At 39.9% G+C, this 18,335-nt stretch overlaps 1 protein-coding gene and 1 non-coding gene across 2 annotated transcripts in view; one reads left to right on the top strand and one right to left on the bottom strand.

The window, feature by feature from the left end:
- FAM241A (family with sequence similarity 241 member A) overlaps positions 1-14,981 on the bottom strand; it is a 35,826-nt gene extending 20,845 nt beyond the window's left edge. The window contains exon 1 of the mRNA XM_058549913.1: positions 14,719-14,981. Coding sequence (XP_058405896.1) covers positions 14,719-14,880 — 162 coding nt within the window. The 5' untranslated portion in view covers positions 14,881-14,981. The remainder of the gene's footprint in view (positions 1-14,718) is intronic.
- Positions 10,518-10,578, top strand: LOC131411636 (U7 small nuclear RNA). Its single transcript, XR_009221618.1, has one exon. It is a non-coding gene; the product is annotated as a U7 small nuclear RNA (small nuclear RNA).
- Positions 14,982-18,335: the final 3,354 nt, after the last annotated feature.

Below are 18,335 nucleotides of genomic sequence, written 5' to 3'. Positions count from 1 at the left end.
GCTTGTTTGTATTATACACTGTACTTTTTGTCAAATGCAGTGACTTAGCTGATATTTTTCTTCACAGTTCTGAAATAACCACTGCAGTGCAATTCTTATGAAATGAAATGTCTATTAAGTTACCAGTCAACCATTTAGACTAAGTGGGGAAAGAGTTTAAATGCTTTTCATTATTATGGCACTAAAGAATCTATAGGAATCTAGTCTTGTAAATAAAGAAAAGTATATGGGTTTATGACATTTCCTGTGGAAGAAATTCTTTGAAAAACAATATATCTACATAAAGCCAACTTATTTTATAATGAAGTATATTAGTTTTAATTTTAGATGAATGGTGATATACTGAAAATGACTACAAGTTTTCTGCTACTGTAGTAAAGTCTGTAGTTATGTTCTAAAGTTATGATCCTCTCCTCAGCACGTGTTGCACCTGGATTTCACATAAGATGTGTTGTGCCCTACTTGTAGCAAGCCTGCACAGACCTGACTGATTTGCCAGACTGACAGCTGCTAACTTTCAGGAAACCACACTCTGTTTCTTGGTGCATGTCACGTCCTCCCTGAGTACCACCAACCTTTGATTACTGAACTCCAACTCTCATAATTCACAATCATTGACTCACAGAACAGTCTGGCTTGCAAAATAAACCCTTTAGTCAGTTTAGTCCAATTCAATAAATAATAATTGAACACCTACCAAGGTAGGTGCCATGCGGGACACAAAACAAATAATCCGTGCTGCCTGCTATTAAGCTGCTTATGATATAAGAAAAGATACATACTCAAATCACCATATTAAAAGATTGCTGCACCCTCCCTTACTAATTAAAATGACCTGTACTTTTATAAAAGATTCATAGTCTTCTTCTTATCTTTCTAAGCATTACGTCTTAGCCCAGGAAACTCTTCAGGTTTCTGGACTTGTATGCTCAACTGCATATCCAACATGTCCACGTAGATGTCCCATAGGAACCTCAAACTCAGCATGCCCTGTACCAAACTTAGAACCATCTGCCCTAAAATTGGTCTTCCTCCCGGGTCCCCCACCTCAGTGAATGGCACAACTCAGAAGAGCAAGAAGAGCCTGGAGGCACTCTGGGTGTCTTCCTGCCTCTGTCCTTCTTGGTCTCCTTTTGCTGGCTCCCTTCCCTCTGAGTGTGTGTTGGAACTCCTCTTCTCCTCTTATTCGACAGTCTCTCTTGATGGAGATTTCATGTACTGTTATGAGTTTAATGCTTATACAGTTTACGCTGAAGACTCTCATTTTTAAATCACACCTTGGCTAAGAGAAAATTATCAGGGAAATATTTTTAATCTCTTCAGAAAAAAAAATTCCTGGAGTTTTAATTTGATTTTCTCCCCATTTTTAAATGGAATTTCTCCCATATTTTTGTTTGCTTATTAGCCATTTGTTAATAAACTTAAACGCACATATTCCAGGTGTTTGCTCCTCACAAAAATGGCATAAGGTGGGTGTTATTAGATTCTAGAGGTCAAGTAACTTCCCCAGAATCAGACAACAAGCCAGGATTTGAATGCAGGAGTATTCTGACTGTAAATTCAGAGCTCTTTCCAATAAACTGCACTGCAGATTTCTAAATCCCTTAGTGCAAAGGAACTGAACCAGGTATTAAATAAGAAAGCAAAATATTTAAACAAATTCATTATAAGGTGTGATTATAGGATACTCCTTAAGAAATGCATTTTTTAAAAGATGAAACTTGCTAACTGAAGTAAGACCATAATTAATTTACTTTTCCTCTCATCTTTCTACAAGGGATTTGAATTTTCTTTTAGTAGGAACATATGAATAAAATGTAATTAAATATAGAGAACTGGAAAGGGGGATGCGTGAGAAAGAATTCAGAATCTAGATTGGGGAAAGATATGTTACCACAATTACTAAAACCGAGCCTCAAATTTGGCTCTACCCTCCTAGGGAGTCAAAGCAAAAGGAGGGGCACAGCCAAGTAAGTAATTCTCACTTCCTTTAGGTCTCTGCTCAGACATCACCTCAGTGAGCTCTTCCATAACCACTTTATTTAAAATAGCAACCCCACCCCATCCCCACACTCCCTATCCACCTTCCCTGCTTTTATCTTTTCTATAGCACTTATAACCTACTGATGTACCTGTGCATTTATTCATTGTCTCTTTCTCCCTACTACAATGTCAGATTAATGAGGGGAGAGATTTGGGCCTGTTTCTGTTTGTTTCTTTATATCCTGGGTGCCTGGAGCAGTGCCTGGAAAATAGTAGCAGCTCAATAAACTTTTAGAATGAATGAATGAAAAACTACCAAGAAAGTATATACCAGCCAGAAAAATAAGGCACAAATAATAAATATAGGAAACTGTAATCAGTTGTTAGAGCAACTGATGTTCAACATGATATAAATGGAGAAAGAAAGTGTCTTCAGTATATGGCCAGGTTGTTAGAGCAACTGAAGTCTTAAAATAGTAGCCAAATACAGTGTCCGAAGACTGTCATTTACACTCCAAAGGGAAAATATTATCATCCAGAAATGGCAGAATCATTATACCCTTTTCATTACATTACTGTTATATAAACTTGTATACATACTGAATAATGAAGGAAGAGTTTGGTATTTTCTTTATATATTTATTCTCAAGTGTTTTATACCATGCATTTTTTTTCCAGAGTTTGGCTTTATTTTACAGTACAGAAATCATTTGGAGCCATACACCACGTATTTTTATTGATACCAAGGATGGCTTTGCTAACTGTTAATTCTCTATGAAGAAGTCACTTCATTCTTACCTTTCTTTAAATTAAAAAGCTTAAATTAAATGTGCTTCTACACTCTTGTGAAACTCCTGAGTAGACAAAGCTGTCTCTGAAATCAATAATCTTTCAACACATGGAGAAAATATGCTAGGATGACATGAACAAGCAATTGGGATTTGCGTGCTAGATGAAAATTAGACATACATAGGGAATCCTTGGAGTGGTAATCTTGTTCTCATCAAAATTTGTTTTTCAGAGGAGATCTGGTGAATTCAGGGTGGTGTGGCCGTAGACTAAAATTTGTTTCTCAGTAGTTATCTTAGTATCAGGTTAGTTTTAGTTATATAACGCAATAGAAACAACTTCAAACGTCAATCAATCCTTGCTTTTCACATGCACATAAATCGTACATTTTCACGTGTACATTGAATGTATGTATACATTACCATGGAAGAAGATTAGAATAGAACTAATATTTTCTAGCAGCATGAGACATTGTAAAGGGAGAGATCAAGTACCCTTGCTATCCACAAATTAATTTATTCTGTGTAGCAAATTTTAGAAATGTCTTTATTACTATAAGGAAATTAAGAAGAAGCAAAAAAAGTTACAGAGTGTCTCCATGGAAAACTATGCATTGTTTAGCCTTCATGGCTTTTGAGCCATTTTAAAAGTCCACAAATTACAGCTAACTGATAGCAATGCAAAATAATTATTTTCTATTGACATGCAAACAAATTCTGTTACGTGGAGGTTCAATTGTCTTCCCTCCCCCTGCCTATGGAAAAAGCCAGTTTCATGTCCTTTTGTAAGTTCATTTCAACATACACGTTTTTTCCATAAACTTTTTTTTTTTTTTGGTGAGGAAGATCAGCCCCGAGCTAACATGTGTGGTCAATCCTCCTCATTTTGCTGGGGAAGATTGGCCCTGGGCTAACATCTGTGCCCATCTTCCTCTACTTTCTATGTGGGACACCTGACACAGCATGGGCTGATAAGCAGTGCATAGGTCCCTGCCAGGATCCAAACCTGCGAACCCCGGGCCACCGAAGTAGAGCACGTCAGCTTAACCACTACACCACTGGGCCTGCCCTCCATATTCATTTTTGATTCTTTGTTTTCTCCTTTGAATCGGTTGTAACATTTGCCTGGTTCCCTCATTAATGATGAGTTAAATAAATTCCTTAACATGTGTTCATTTTATATTTAATGAGGACTATAATTTTACCTCTTTTTGAAAACTATCCTTTAACATTGGCATTATTGAAAGGCTACTTTGAATTTTAACTTATGTTAGCTCTGAGTTTCATTTACTATCTTTCCTATGTTGAGTTCAAGAAAATTTAAAAATAAATTTGCGAAATTTAGACCAATTTCATAAATTAATACCAAGATCCCATGGTCATTAGCCTTTCACCTTCTTGTATTGGTGGTTTTTAAATACAGCACATCAAGGAACACAATCTTTGCCTAAGTTCTTACAAGTGTCTTACAGGGATCTTTAGCTCAATGCACAACAGCACTAGTTTCTTTTCTGTTGATTCTGACAATAAAGTATGTTCTTGTTAAACACAAAGTCCTTTCTCTTCAAAACTAATTTTTGTCATGATAATTGTCCCCGGGAAGCCACACTGCTTCAGCAAAAACATCAATTGAGTTTTTACCAGCAGTGTCGTTTTGGATAGAAGTTTTTACAAACTCTTTACTACCTCAGAGATGCCAAAATAATTGTCTGAAGCATTTGCCATATAATGTGATCTCTGCTCTCATGGAGTTTATGTTTTAGTGTGAGCCTGTGAAGGGGTAAGTGGGAAGCAGCAGAGAATAAACATGTTAACAAACAAATTAATCAGATAACTTCAAATAGTGAGAAGAGCTATGAGGAAAATAAAACAGAGCAGTGGAAGAGAGGAAGATGGGGTGGGTTGGAGGTTCTTTCTATAGCGTAGGCAGAGCATGGATTTCGGAGAGGTAACAGTTAAGCTGATAATATGAAGACCTAGGGAAGAGAGTCCAGGCAGAGGCTCTGAGACAGAATTGAGCTGGCTGGGCAGTGCAGTGATCTTGACTGTGATCAACAATAATAAATATATTTTTGGAGGTGGGCCCCGTGGTGTAGTGGTTAAGTTTGGCAGTCTGCTTTGGTGGCCCAGGTTCATGAGTTCGGATCCCCAGCACAGACCTGCACCACTCGTCAGCCATGCTGTGGCAGTGACCCACATACAAAAGAGAGGAAGATTGGCACAGATGTTAGCTCAGGGCGAATATTCCTCATCAAAAAAAAAAAAAAAAAAAAAAGGAAATATATTTTCTATCTTGACCCAGTACATAGTATAAACTAAAGTTCCACAAAATGACACTCATACCACATGTGACACCTTCTAACACTTTCTATCCTATCCTATTCTGTTCACAATCCACTGAACTGATTTCATGGCCCAAAACTAGGTGGGAGTTAGGACCTCAGGCTTTAAGATGGGTTTGAATTTCAACTCTGCAACTTACTAGCTATGATACTTTCAGTACGTTACTTAACCTCCCTGTGCTGCATTTTTTCATCTTTAAAGGGGGGGCAATAATAGTATTCACTCATGAGGTTTGATACCAGATTTCCTTCCAGAAAGACTGAACCAATTTATATTTCTAACTTTAGTGTATTCTTATTTCATACCCTGTTTCTCTAAACCCACACCATTCATCTTTTTAAACTTTAACAACTTGATAGGTGAAAAATCATTCCTAATAGTTTTAATTTGCATTTAATTTATTCCTAGTGAGGCTGGACATGCTTTCCCGCTCATTGGATATTAAATGTAGTTGCAATTTTCATTTCCTACAAAATGTATAAAAATAATAATGTTAACTATAAAAATTTACTAACTATACAAAGCTTTGCCTATCTGCATTATAGATAATTTATAACATGGTTACTATTATATTTATAACTTTATCATTTTTAATTAAATGACATAACTTGTCATTTTCAATTAAATGCAAAGTTATTCATTTACACTTATCTCCCACTACATTACATAAAACCAATAAAGGAAAAAAAAACATTTTGAGGAGATGGATAAAAATCAATGAGAATATGTTAGTTCTTGAATTAGTCTTTGAAATGATCATAAACTGAAAAACACTCAAATTTGTATTCATTTTCATTTTAACCAATAGAATTCAATATTTTAAATCACAGTTGCAAACATAGACAAATGAAACCACCAAGTATTCAAAAAGATACACACAACTTCAGCCATATCCATCTAAATTTTAACAGTTGCCTATTACAGTGGAAGAGAATGGTTATGTAGTGAGAAAATATTTAAATTAAATAAGAGAAGGGCTGTGCATGAACTAATGATAATATTAGGCCATGAAGTGAAGAATATGATTAACTCAAGCTGCAGGTTAAAAATTTCTACATTTTGTACCTCTCCTAAAATCTACTTAATTTTTAAGAAATGAAGTATCTGGTGACATTATTGAGTACCTTGTATATGCAGGGCAGTATGCTAGATGCTACCACAGGACGGCCTAGCTTGTCTATTGAAAGTAGCCAAAATCAAACATCTTTCCTTAAAAATGACTTTCCTTCTCAATTCTCAACTTACGGCAGTAACAACAGCTTCTGTCATATGTAAATGCTTCTGAAAATCACGGACTAAGGAATTCTGAATTCAATCAGACTGATGAAATTTGCCGGTCACAGGAAATCAAACTTAAATTCCCTGCCTCTGTAGATGGTCTGCATACATCCAAGTATAATTTTGATCAAGAGGATAAAAAACAAAAATCATTTTTTTGGATTAATTGGAAAAGAGAATAAAAAAATCTCAAACAGAGACATTAGAAAAAATTATATTAAAGAGAATATAGTAAAAACCACAAATAGAAATTTAATTTTCTTAACACTGTGTTTAGATATTAAGCATTAACAACAGTTTTATCCTTCATTTTCCATGAAGTTCAAAACTGCGCCATGCTTTCTCTTTGATCAGAACTCTGATAAGCTCTACTAGTTTTTCCCATAAGGAAACAACAACAACAACAAACAAAGCCAACCATTTCCTCTTCCTATGCCAAGAAAAGGCATAGCTGCCAATGAGGTTAAATGGAAAAAAACACTGGATATGGAAAAAAATTAGATCAGAAGATAGAAAATATCTTTTGCATGATGTTAATTAAAAATTCAGTCTCTCTGCTCAAATGAAACTACTCTCTGATTGTCTTATCATTTCCCCTAAACACATACACACATACACACACGCCCCCCCCCCCCCCTTAGGGACTCTAGGTTTTGGAAGATATGTGGCTGCTACTGCAAGATAAGGTTGTAACTCCAGAGAAGAAGACAGAAACTGAAGATAGTGAGGCTAACGCTTTAAAGAAGGGAGGAATAAAGACACAGAGTTTCTACTTTGGCCTCTTAGGGCAAGGCTAATGTCATGGTACTTTTAGTTTTTCCCGTTAACTTTGCTTTACCACTTCTCTTGAATACGAAATTGAGAAAAACTTGTACAGAGGAGGGTGGGTATTCTTTTTCTTATCAAGGATCAGTAACCCACAACAGAAAAAACAAAAACAACTGAAGATCTACACAAAAGGAACATAATTTAGGTTGGCAGGGTTTTTTTTTTTTTTTTTTACTTATCTGAATTTTAGATTAGGAAATCTTAACACTTTATTCAATAAATAAATAATATTTATTTTATAAATATGAAAATTATATGTACTAAAAATACAGTTCTATGATGCAGTTAGATGAGAGGAATAAGAAGACAACGAGAGAATGAGACATTCAATAGGGAGAGACAGAAAGGAGATAGGCTGCAGGAAAGAACGTGAGAGAGAGACAGCAAAATAGAGAAAGGTGCTTATGAGGAGTTGCTAAAAGAAGAGCTACGAGAAAAGATCAGTTGGGAGATTACCTGTTTGTAATGCAGGCTTCAAGAAAATAAAATTTCACCTATCCCTTGGGGTATCTATTAGCAGAGTAATTATTCTTGACAACTCAAACCACTGTAACCTTGGTGCATTTTAAGCAGGATTTCTCAACTTTGGCACTCTTGACATTTGGGCCAGATAATGCTTTGTTGTAGGAGACTGTTCTGTGCATTATAGGATGTTCAGCAGTATCCCTGGACTCGTCCTATTAGATGCCAGTGACACCCCCCTAGTCTCAACAATCAAAATGTCTCCAGACATTGCCAAATGTCCCCTGTGAACAAAAATGTCCCCAGTTAAGAACCACTGATTTAGGGGTTCCACTCTGAATGATAAAAAATGAACAAAAGATGCCTACCATATGCAAAATTATTCTGAGTTACTCTAGTGACTGGACACTCTTGCGAATAAGATGAGATTAAGTTTAGAGTTGAATGCATCCAAACTCATATCACTTGTTACAGTATTGCCTGCAAACTGCTTCTAAAAGACGTGAAAGCCTGTAGGTACAAACGAATGTCTAGTTTTGAACTACACAATCTAAGGGAGGGCAGAAGCTTTGTCAGAGACCGTTTTCCCATCATGTGAGAGGCCTCTTTGCGTATATGAAAAACCCTGGCTTTGGAGTTTGGAGACTGGGGTTCTGGTCTGCTCTAGTACTAGTTAGCTGTAGAACCTAGAGCAAATCACTTGGCCTGGGAACAACTGTTGGCTTCTCACACCTTACCACGAGTTCAAATACATTTTTCTAGGGAAACAGTTAAATAACTTTCTTATATCTATCTATTACTGATACTCCGTTGAAGGGCAAGTATGGTGAATACTGAGGATTGGCTTGTTTATCCTCTGTTTCCTTGCCACTCAAAGTCTGGTACATCAGCATCACTTGGGAGCTTGTTAGAGATGAGAAATCTTAGGCCTCAATCCAGACCAAGGAAATTACAATCTGCATTTAACAAGAGATGATTCATACGCACATTTAAGCTGAGGAGTGCTGTTCTATTCCACCTTCCTATTAGATTAGATTATTAGAAAGGGCAACTTGCCAACTGCAGAGGCTGGAAAACTTAAAAACTACATTTCTCAGACTTTTTTTCTGTTAGGGTTCTGGTTGAAAATTAGGTCCAAAAGCTAACACTTACCTGCTTATTATATGCTAGGGACTGCTCTAAGCACTTTACATATACTACTAACTCATGTAACCCTCCCAACAATCCTATAAGGTTCATACAACTATTATTCCCTTTATACAGATGAAGAAACTGAAGTCCAGAGAGGTTAATTAACTTGCCCAAAGTTACAGTTAGTAAGTGACAGTTGAGGATTCAAACCTAGGCATTCCAGATCTAGAATGTGTACTGTTATTTTTAATGAGAGTTCATAGAGGAAGCATAAGGCTTCCCCTCACTGCCATTTTTTTTGTTCTTTTTTACACATGATCTTGTGGAACATACTTTGGTAAATGCTGTTATAAAGGTTTCTTCATTTATTTACTTAAATATCTACGAACCAGCATCGATTTCAAAGTTCCAAAGGTACTGCAAAAGGTAAGAAAAAGAAATGAAGCATTACCATTTGAAAGAAAGCAAAATCAACCTTATCTAAAGACTGGAAGATTAAATACCTAAAAAATGCAAAAGAATCAAGTCTAAGAGATATTAGTATTTATTATATTAGAATTAATAACAGAATTCAGAAAGGTAGCCAGTTAAAAACTAAATATATAAAAACCAATAGCTAGAAACCAGATGCAAAAACAAACATGATGTGGTAAAAAAAAAAAATCCCTTTCACAATACCAACAAAAATATAAAAGCTTAATATAGACGTTCGTATTTATAACCATTACAAAGGATTGTAAAGCCAGGGAGAAAGTAGATTATTCAATGATTAGGGGAAAAAAAAAAAAACAGATTAGCTCTGTTTTTTAGTCATTCTAAAGAGTTTAAATACATAGAGTAAAAAAAGTAAAACCATAAACACAAACACACGAAAATATTGGTGGATGTTTAACTGATTGTAGGAACAGAAAGAAGGTTCTAAACAAATAGATACAGATATAAGTATATATGTGTGGGATGGGTGTGTATGTGTGAGTGGGTGGTGTGTATGTATGAAATCACCAAAATAAGTTTCTTTAGCTAATAAAAATTTAAAGCATTTCTAAATCAAAAACATCATAAAAAATTATAAAGTAAATAGCAAGCAGGGAAAATATTTATAATCAACATGAAATAAGGGATTAATATCTATCTTCTAATAATGCCAAAAGAAAGAAAATGGTCAAAGAACATGATTTAAAAGAAATACAAATAGTCAAAAAATACATGAATGATTTAGTAAATCTCTCCAGCAACATCTTACAACAATAAGATAATTTTTGCCTACTACATTGGCAAACATTAATCTATAAATTATACTGTTCATTCCTGGCATGGATGGTTTCCAATCAGCACTCTTACATACACTTCCAATGCTGGAAATGTACATTGGCACAACCTTTCTTGAATGCAATTCTTTAGGATGTTTCAAGAGGCTTCAAAGAGTGTGACTCATTGAGCCAGTTCTTCCACTTCTAGGAATCTATTCCAAGGTAGAACTGTGAGGATTTATAAGCAAAGATTTTCACTACAGCATTATTTATAAAAGAAAGTTTGAAGCAACTTAAATGTGCCATATTAGGGAAATGGACTATTAGGCAGCCCTAAAAATAACTTTTACAAAGAATTTTTGATAACATGGGAAAATCACACATCATGCTAAGTAGATAAAACAAGATGCCAATTCAAATATTACATTAAAACATGTTAAAAATATCTGTGTGTAAGTGTTACAGCTCTTTTAGAATTTTCTAGCAGGTTTTCCAGTCCTCACCGGAAGACCCCCCCTGCAAAAAAATATATATATATATATTTATATCTGTGTGTATATGCATATACACACATAAAGAGAGAGTTGTATGAATATAGTAATACCAAACATTCGATACTTTATAACAAAATATTATTTGGAATGAGGTTTCAAATACTTTTATTTTCTTCTTTAGATCTATTTCTCCGTTCTCCAAAGTACACATTATTTTTATAACCATAAAGAAAGACCTTATAGCTAAAGATAATGATTCTAAAGTCAATCTAAGGATAATCGGACCTCTCTATGCTCTAGGTAAGCAGGGCCATCTTTGGTTACTCAGGCTGTAAACTGCCGCATCTAAGCAGATGCTGTTCACATTATAGACATATAATAAAAGGACTGGAGATGCTTAGCCTCCCACCTACGTAGCAGGGCAGAAGACTCTCTTACATAAAGCCACCTGGCATTCATAGTCATCAACATACCTGGATCATCTCCCATGCACACAATTACCAACACACATGTGGGATAGCCAGGCCCGTCCCTTCAGTTCCTTGGGCATTTTGCCTCTCTCCCTTGCCAATCTCTCTTCGAGGCCTGACTCCTTCAAACTTGATACAGTTCCCTCATCTAAAGGACTTGGTCCATTCTTTTAAGTCCTCCTTTCCTAGGATAGTTGATTTTAACCAGGCCTCCTTTGTCAATCATCCTCCCTGAAAAAACTCAGGCCAGAAGGGCAGAGGAACCTTAGTTTTCTCTCAAATGAAATAGCATTTAAGGACAAATTAAAAAAAAAGGTGCTAACAATATCTTAGTTATTTATAGAAAACACCTATATTAATATGATGAAATAAATACCAAAATACATACACATTTTGATCTGACATAATAACAACGAGCCAAAGATAGATTTTCTACAGTCAAAGCTGAGGCAAGAGCCTTCCAGGTTGTGGGAAGGGCAAGACCCTTTCAGATAGGAGTGGAAAGAAAAATCAGTGAAAAAAAGGATGTACAGTAGTCCCCTTTAACTGTGGTTTCACTTTTGGGGGTTTCAGTTACCCCTCCAGTCAACTTTGGTCCGAAAATATTAAATGGAAAATTCCAGAAAGAAACAATTCATAATTTTTAAATTGCACCCAGTTGTGAGTGATGAAATCTCACTCCATCGGGCTCCTTCCTGCCTTGGACATGAATCATATCTTTGTCCAGCATATCCATGCTGTATAGGCCACCCGCCCGTTAGTCACCAGTAGCCATTAGTCACCAGTAGCCGTCTCAGTTATCAGATGGCCTGTCAAGGTGTCACAGTGCTGTGTTCAAGGAACCCTTATTTTACTTAATAATGGCCCCAAAGCGCAAGACTAGTGATGCTGGCAATTCGGATACACCAAAGAGAAGCCGTAAAGTGCTTCCTTTAAGTGAAAAGGTGCAAGTTCTCAACTTAATAAGGAAAGAAAAAAAAATCATATGCCAAGGTTACTAAGATCTACAGTAACTTTTATTACAATATGTTGTTATAGTTATTCTATCATTAGTTATACTTGTTAATCTCTTACTCCGCCTAATTTATAAATTAAACTTTATCACTGGTATGTATGTATAGGAAAACATATAGTATATATAGGGTTCAGTACTGGCCATGGTTTCAGGCATCCACTGGGGATCTTGGAACATTTCCCCCCGTGGATAAGGGGGGACTACTGTATGTGGAGAAGCCTTTAGCTGGTGAACAGCTAAAGGAAGAAACCTGCTTCATCAAATTATCAGGTAAGGGCAAAACTCTGTGAAGGAAACAGAAATAGAAAGGGATTTAATAAAGAAAATTACGGGCTGACAAAAATCATTGAAAGAGCTGGAGGAACAAAAGTCAGGTGCCTTTTGGAGCTATCATGGTGTTCATGAGCACACCACTATAGCCTCGCTCCAGATAGAAAAGAGCCGCCGCTGTCGCTGCTGCTGCTGAAGCCAACTCTCTCTCAACATCCATGAGGCTCTTAAGACTCTGGAACACCAAGTGAGTGTGCTAAGCAGACAGGACAGCAGGAAGATGTCCTTTGCCTCATTTCCAGCTAATTAATTTTGGTTTTGTTTCTGTATATCATTGTTTCTATGGAAGAGTTCACTGTAAGTTCTAAATAACTAGCTTATGAACTAAGTGTTCAAAAATATTCCATTTGTAATTTGGAGTCCACGTGTCCTTAAAACAACAAAACAAACACAACATCCCCTAAAGAAAAGCTAAATAAAATAACTCCTTAGGAAATGTTTTATAGTCATTAAATACATTTACCTCTCTCTCAAATTTCTTTATACCTGCAGTTATCTCTGCCATCAATGCAAGGCAGTGCATAAAAATTTTAAATTTCATTTGTAAGACTTGAAAAAAAGCTAGAAAACAAGGCTTTTGTGATATTACCAAGAATGATTTATCACAAAAGGCTTGTTTCTTACACCAATGGGTTGGGTTGCACCAATTTTTTTATTTTTGGCTTCTTGATAAGAAGTTGCTCTTTGGTTTTGATATAGGAGGAAATGCATATCTCACATGTAATTTTCAATTATTGTGTATGTAGGCTTAGAGTACATAAATAAATCATGTGATAAAAAATAAAATGGTAACATTTTCAAAGGAGTACAGGACAATGAATTTCCATGGCATGCAGTGAAAGAAGCAGGTATGCAAAGTGATATCTGTTTTCTAGGACATATATTTCACTCTTTTTTTGTTGCATCCTTTTTCTCCGTACCATAAGCAATTTTGGTAAGACCAGAGCTACCGATGATCCAAAATCCACAGAAGCTTAAATGAAGTATTTTACATGCTCCCTTACAACCATTTGAAAACTTCTTTGGGAACCTCAGCTCAAAGGGGTGCCACTGCCACCCCCACCAGGGGAGTTTCTGTTGCTGTTTTCTTCACTTTTCCAGTTGAACAAGTAAAGTAAGGGGAAACTAAGCCCTTTGGCTACTGAGTCATGGCACAGTTAATGGGGGAAAACCACCAGGAAGGGAAGCAGGAAGATCTCCCAGCTACCAGTTATCTGCTTCAGTCACCATCCCTTATATCGTCATAAGGATGATAAACTGCACTTCCACATGGTGAGCAAACCTAACGCTAGGTCTGTTCTGTGCGTGCCACACAGTTATTTCTGTTTCCTAAATAAAATGTTGAAATACTAAAACGTATACTTTACCTATGAATGCATTGAGTGATGATATTGGAGATCATGAAATGTGACACAAAGGACAGGCAGAGAAGGAAAATCCGAGGAGACAGGGTTAAGTGACTGCCCCAACAGCGTAGGCTGTAGTAAAGGCAAAAAATCATTTGAATTCCTGCTTCTCAACGTGATTCTGAAGGTCGGCTTATCTCGGGTATTTCTGAAGGTCTAATTACGGTATTTGCTGGTGAAAATTCATCCCACATATAATTCAATTTCCTTTTTAAAATGTCTTGCTTAATCTTGAAGATATCTGATGTGATATAATGCCTATTATGCTTCATTCAGTGAGAGCAAATTTAAAGAATTTCAGAAACTACCCAACTTCTCTTTCCCCTTATGACAGCTGGCCTCTTAGACTTCTTTCCCTTTGCCAGCAACTGAAAGCAATTTTCTTGCTTTTTCACTTTTAAAATGAAGCTTGGGTCTCATCTGTGTTCCTGTGAACGGCTTGCTCTCGGAGAGTCCCTGTCGAGACGTCCCTAGTCACCCTCGCTCCCACACTGCCGTCCGACGCCGGCGGCTTATCTGGAGACACACACCCACCCGCACGCGGAGACGAGGGGTGTGCGCAGAGAGGCAAGATGGAGGGCGGCAGGGGGCAGCTGTCCCGACAACAGCGTCCGGGCCTGTGGACGCGCAGTCGAGACATAAGTGTCTACGCGAGAGGCTTTTGGATGGGGGCCCGTCCCCAGAGCCCTGGGCGCCGGCCCGAGGATCCCCCCGACGGCAGGGGCAGGGCCGCGCCGACCCCGCCGGGCACGCGACCCGGGCCCGCACCTGCCGGCGCCCACGTGCGACCCCGCGGCCCGGCCCGGGCGCGCCGTCCAACCGCTGCTCGGGCGGCTGCCCCGCACCCGCGGCCCCCGGCGCCACCCGCCCGCCGGGCCACCTCCCCGCCGCCGCCGGGTGGGGCTCGGGAACCCGCGGCCGCGCCGCCCTGCCCGCTCACCTGCTCGCGCTCCTCCTGCGGCCGCCGCCCGCGCCGCCGCGGGCTCGCCCCGGGCCCCCGCTCGGTCCCCGCCGCCGGCCGCTCCGCCCGCGCGTCCGCGTCCTCGTCGCGCTCCCCGCCGCCGCCGCCGCCGCCGCCGAGCAGCTCCCCGGCCGAGCACATCCCGTCGCCAGCTCCCGCCGCCCGGGCCGGCCGCTGGGGGGCCAAGCCGCCAAGCGCGAGGCAGCGGTCGCCGCCCGAAGGCCGCCCTGGGTCGGCCGCACTGGCCGCACTCGGGAGCCTCTGGAGCGCGCCCCGCCGGCCAGGGCGCCAGAAGTCCCGGCCGGCCCGGCAGCCTCCTGTCACCGGCTCGCCCCGCCCCCGGGCCCGGGGCGGGGCCGCGCGGGGGGCGGGGCCAAGGCGGGGCGGGGCCCACGGGGCGGCAGTGAGAGACCGGCGGGGGCGGGGAGGCTGTGTGTCCGAGCGCGCTCGTTTGTGAGAAAGATTGTGGGAGTGCGTGTGTATGATGCCTTAAGAGACTGTGTGTGTGAGAGAGAGAGGGGCTGGGTGTGCGTGAGCTTGTGTGAGACAGTGTGTGTGTGAGACTATGTGAGAGGAAGTGTGTGTGTGTGAGATTGTGTGTGTCTGTGAGACTGACTGTGAGAGGGATTGCGGGTGTGAGAGGCTCTGTGAGACTGTGAGAGACTGTATGAGGGATTGTGTGTGGGGGAGAGACTGTGTGAGGGAGAGTGGGTTGTGAGGGGGGCAGAGCGTGTGCGCTGGGGTGTGTGTGAGGGGGAAGCACGCACACGGTCGCGCTCCCCGGGGGTCCCGAGCGGTGCCCCCCTGTCTCTGTCCCCGCCCCTCTGTGTCCGGGCTGTCGCTCTGGGGGGCCGCGTGTGGCTCCGCGCAGTGCTGCCGCGGTGCGGGCTGCTTGTGGGAGCCCTCGGTGGGGCGTCACCTCTGTGCGGATGTCCGTAACTGGGTAAGAGTGTGTCTCCCTCAGTGGAGAGTGGGGGACACGACTAATTTATGATATTGTGATGTACAAGAAGAAGGGTATATCGGGTCTTCATCCCCGTTCCTGGCTCACGGCTCCTAAAACCTTGGAATTTCCTGAGGGAGGAGAGCGATGAAGGTGTCTCTTCTTATGTTAACAGGTGACTTTGGAAAGTCCCTAGGTAACCTAAGGACAGGGCCTGGTCTCCAGAATTACCCGTGTGATTAGAGGGTGGGAACTTGCGGTCCCACCCCCTGACCGCTCTGGCCGGGAGAGGGGCCAGAGTTCATCAGTCACGCCTGGTAAGGAAGCCTCCGTAGAACCCCGAAAGGACAGGGGTTCGGAGAGCTGCTGGGTGGTGACAGTGAAGATGCGGGGGAGGGGCGCCCGGAGAGAGCGTGGAAGCTCTGGCCCCTTCCCACACACCGCAGCCTGTGGACCTCTTCCTCGGGCTGTTCGTCTGTACCCTTGATAATAAACTGGTGAAAGTAGGTCAATGTTTCTCTGAGGTCTGGAGCCGCTCGAGCAAAGTAATGGAACCCAAGGAGGGGGTCCTCAGAACCTCCAGTATGTAGCCAGTGGGTCAGAAGCACAGGTAGCAACCTGGACTTGCGACTGGCGCCTGAAGTGGGGGGCACAGTCTTGTGGGACTAAGCCCTTAACCTGTGGGATCTGTGATCTTATCTCCAGCTGGTCGTGTCAGAATTGAGTTAATTGCTTCATGGTGTTGAAAACACATCAGACTACCCTACCCATTTTGTTAAAGGGAAGTTGACCAGTATTTAAATAAAATACCGAATTTTGTGTATCACTTATGTGCACTTTGAGAAAATGATAGACTTGTATAGGTAAAATATCAGGATATTTGTCAGTGGAAAGTAAATATGCCTAGGTATGGAGATGAATTGGAGTTATATTCTGTTAAAATGTCTTCAAGCCCAGAGGGGGAATTAAAATAGGCTGGAACTTAAAGGCTTATTTTAAAGACCCGAGTCCTGTTTTTGGTAGTTATGATTGTAGGGACTAGAAAATATGCCTTCGGATATCACAAATTAGAAAGAAAATGAATCTGGTTTATTTCCTTTTTAAAAAAGTCTTTAAAAACCCAGAGGAAAGTATTTATATTATGAAGATAATCAGAAACAAATGTCACCATGGGAACCCAAAAACATGCCCTGACGGGCCTCATTGCTTTCCTCTAATGACGACATTTTCATTCTTGAAATTTTGCTTTGGCTTTTAGTAGTGTTTCTTATAAAAAATGACCTAATATATTTTTAAAATAAAACTTTAGAGTTATGTATAGTGGCAGAGAACATCAGCTTTTTACTGCCAATTCTGTGGAGCTTGAGGCACATTTTGAAATTTTCCCTCTTTTGGCTTGTATCTGATAGCTTTTAGAGTCAAGCAGCTATGCACTCTTCAAGCACGCTAGAGAGTGAGCAGAAACTCCTTGTATACATATGGACTCAGAAGGCACAGCATATATATAGCGGGGCAGGCAAAAAGAGAAATACAGAGCTTAGCTCTGTTCAAATCTTACAGAAGTCCTTTAGTCTAGAATGTACTGTCTGGCCTTTTGGAGATTCAAGCTTCTTGATTCTTTGAGAAGTGTATTTGTTCAGTCATTTAGCAAGTATTTATTGAACACCACTAGGCATTAGGCCCAGGTCTAGGTCCCTACTCTTAAGAAGCTTTCATTTTATTCTCTTTCGAATTCTAGTCTGCTTCTCCTGGCAAAAGCCAAGAACTTGCACCAAAGGCTGCCCAGACTCCTCTGATCCCCACCTAGGACTGATGTCAGAACCTTTTCTTTTTCTTAGTATTGTCTACCTTTCATTTAGTGAATGAATTTCTCTTTGAACTGTTATCCTTTTGTTCATAGAGGCTTTGGTCTTTCCTGGAGATCTAGGAAACCACCTCTTTAAAAAAAAATCTAATAGCATTTTACATAAAAGATATTATTCAGGTTACATCACAGAGAACACACTTTCAAGCACACCTTATGGGAGGGGAGGGCTGTTTTCACTCTACTGCACAGTATAAATAATATACACATAAAATGATTACTGCCTGTTTCCCGTGGGAAATATAAGATTGTTATTACCTAGGCAGCTATAACATGTTGGTCTCAAAGTGTGTGTAGTTTAGGTGTGATTTTATTGGTGTATTTACCTTGTGTTTTCCCAGGAATTAATAAGTGGCAAGAAACAGATGCATGTCTAAGGAGTGGCCTGTGTAGTGCAAATGTGTCTTGTGTAGTTGCTGTGGGAACAAGGAGTTTTAGTCTCTCACTTTCACACCTTTAATATCTTATTTTTAATATTCTTACACTCTTATTTGTACATCTTTCCAGAGGAAAAAATGAACAAATCGGAATGATCTGTACTCATTTAATAATATAATCTTAGAAAAACAAATTATTTTTACTTGTGAAACTATGCCAAACTTCATTTTCCATTTTGATTTTTGACAAACTATGATATTTTATTATATGCTTCCTGTACTTTATTTATTTTTATTATTATTATTTTTTTGTTGTTAGGAAGATCAACCCTGAGCTAACATCCATGCCAATCCTCCTCTTTTAGCTGAGGAAGACTAGCCCTGAGCTAACATCCGTGCCCATCTACCTCCA

This window comes from Diceros bicornis, chromosome 11, assembly GCF_020826845.1.
Source record: "Diceros bicornis minor isolate mBicDic1 chromosome 11, mDicBic1.mat.cur, whole genome shotgun sequence".
NCBI lineage: Eukaryota > Metazoa > Chordata > Mammalia > Perissodactyla > Rhinocerotidae > Diceros > Diceros bicornis.
Note: the sequence above shows the minus strand (reverse complement) of the source record. Positions and strands in the feature narration are given on the sequence as shown.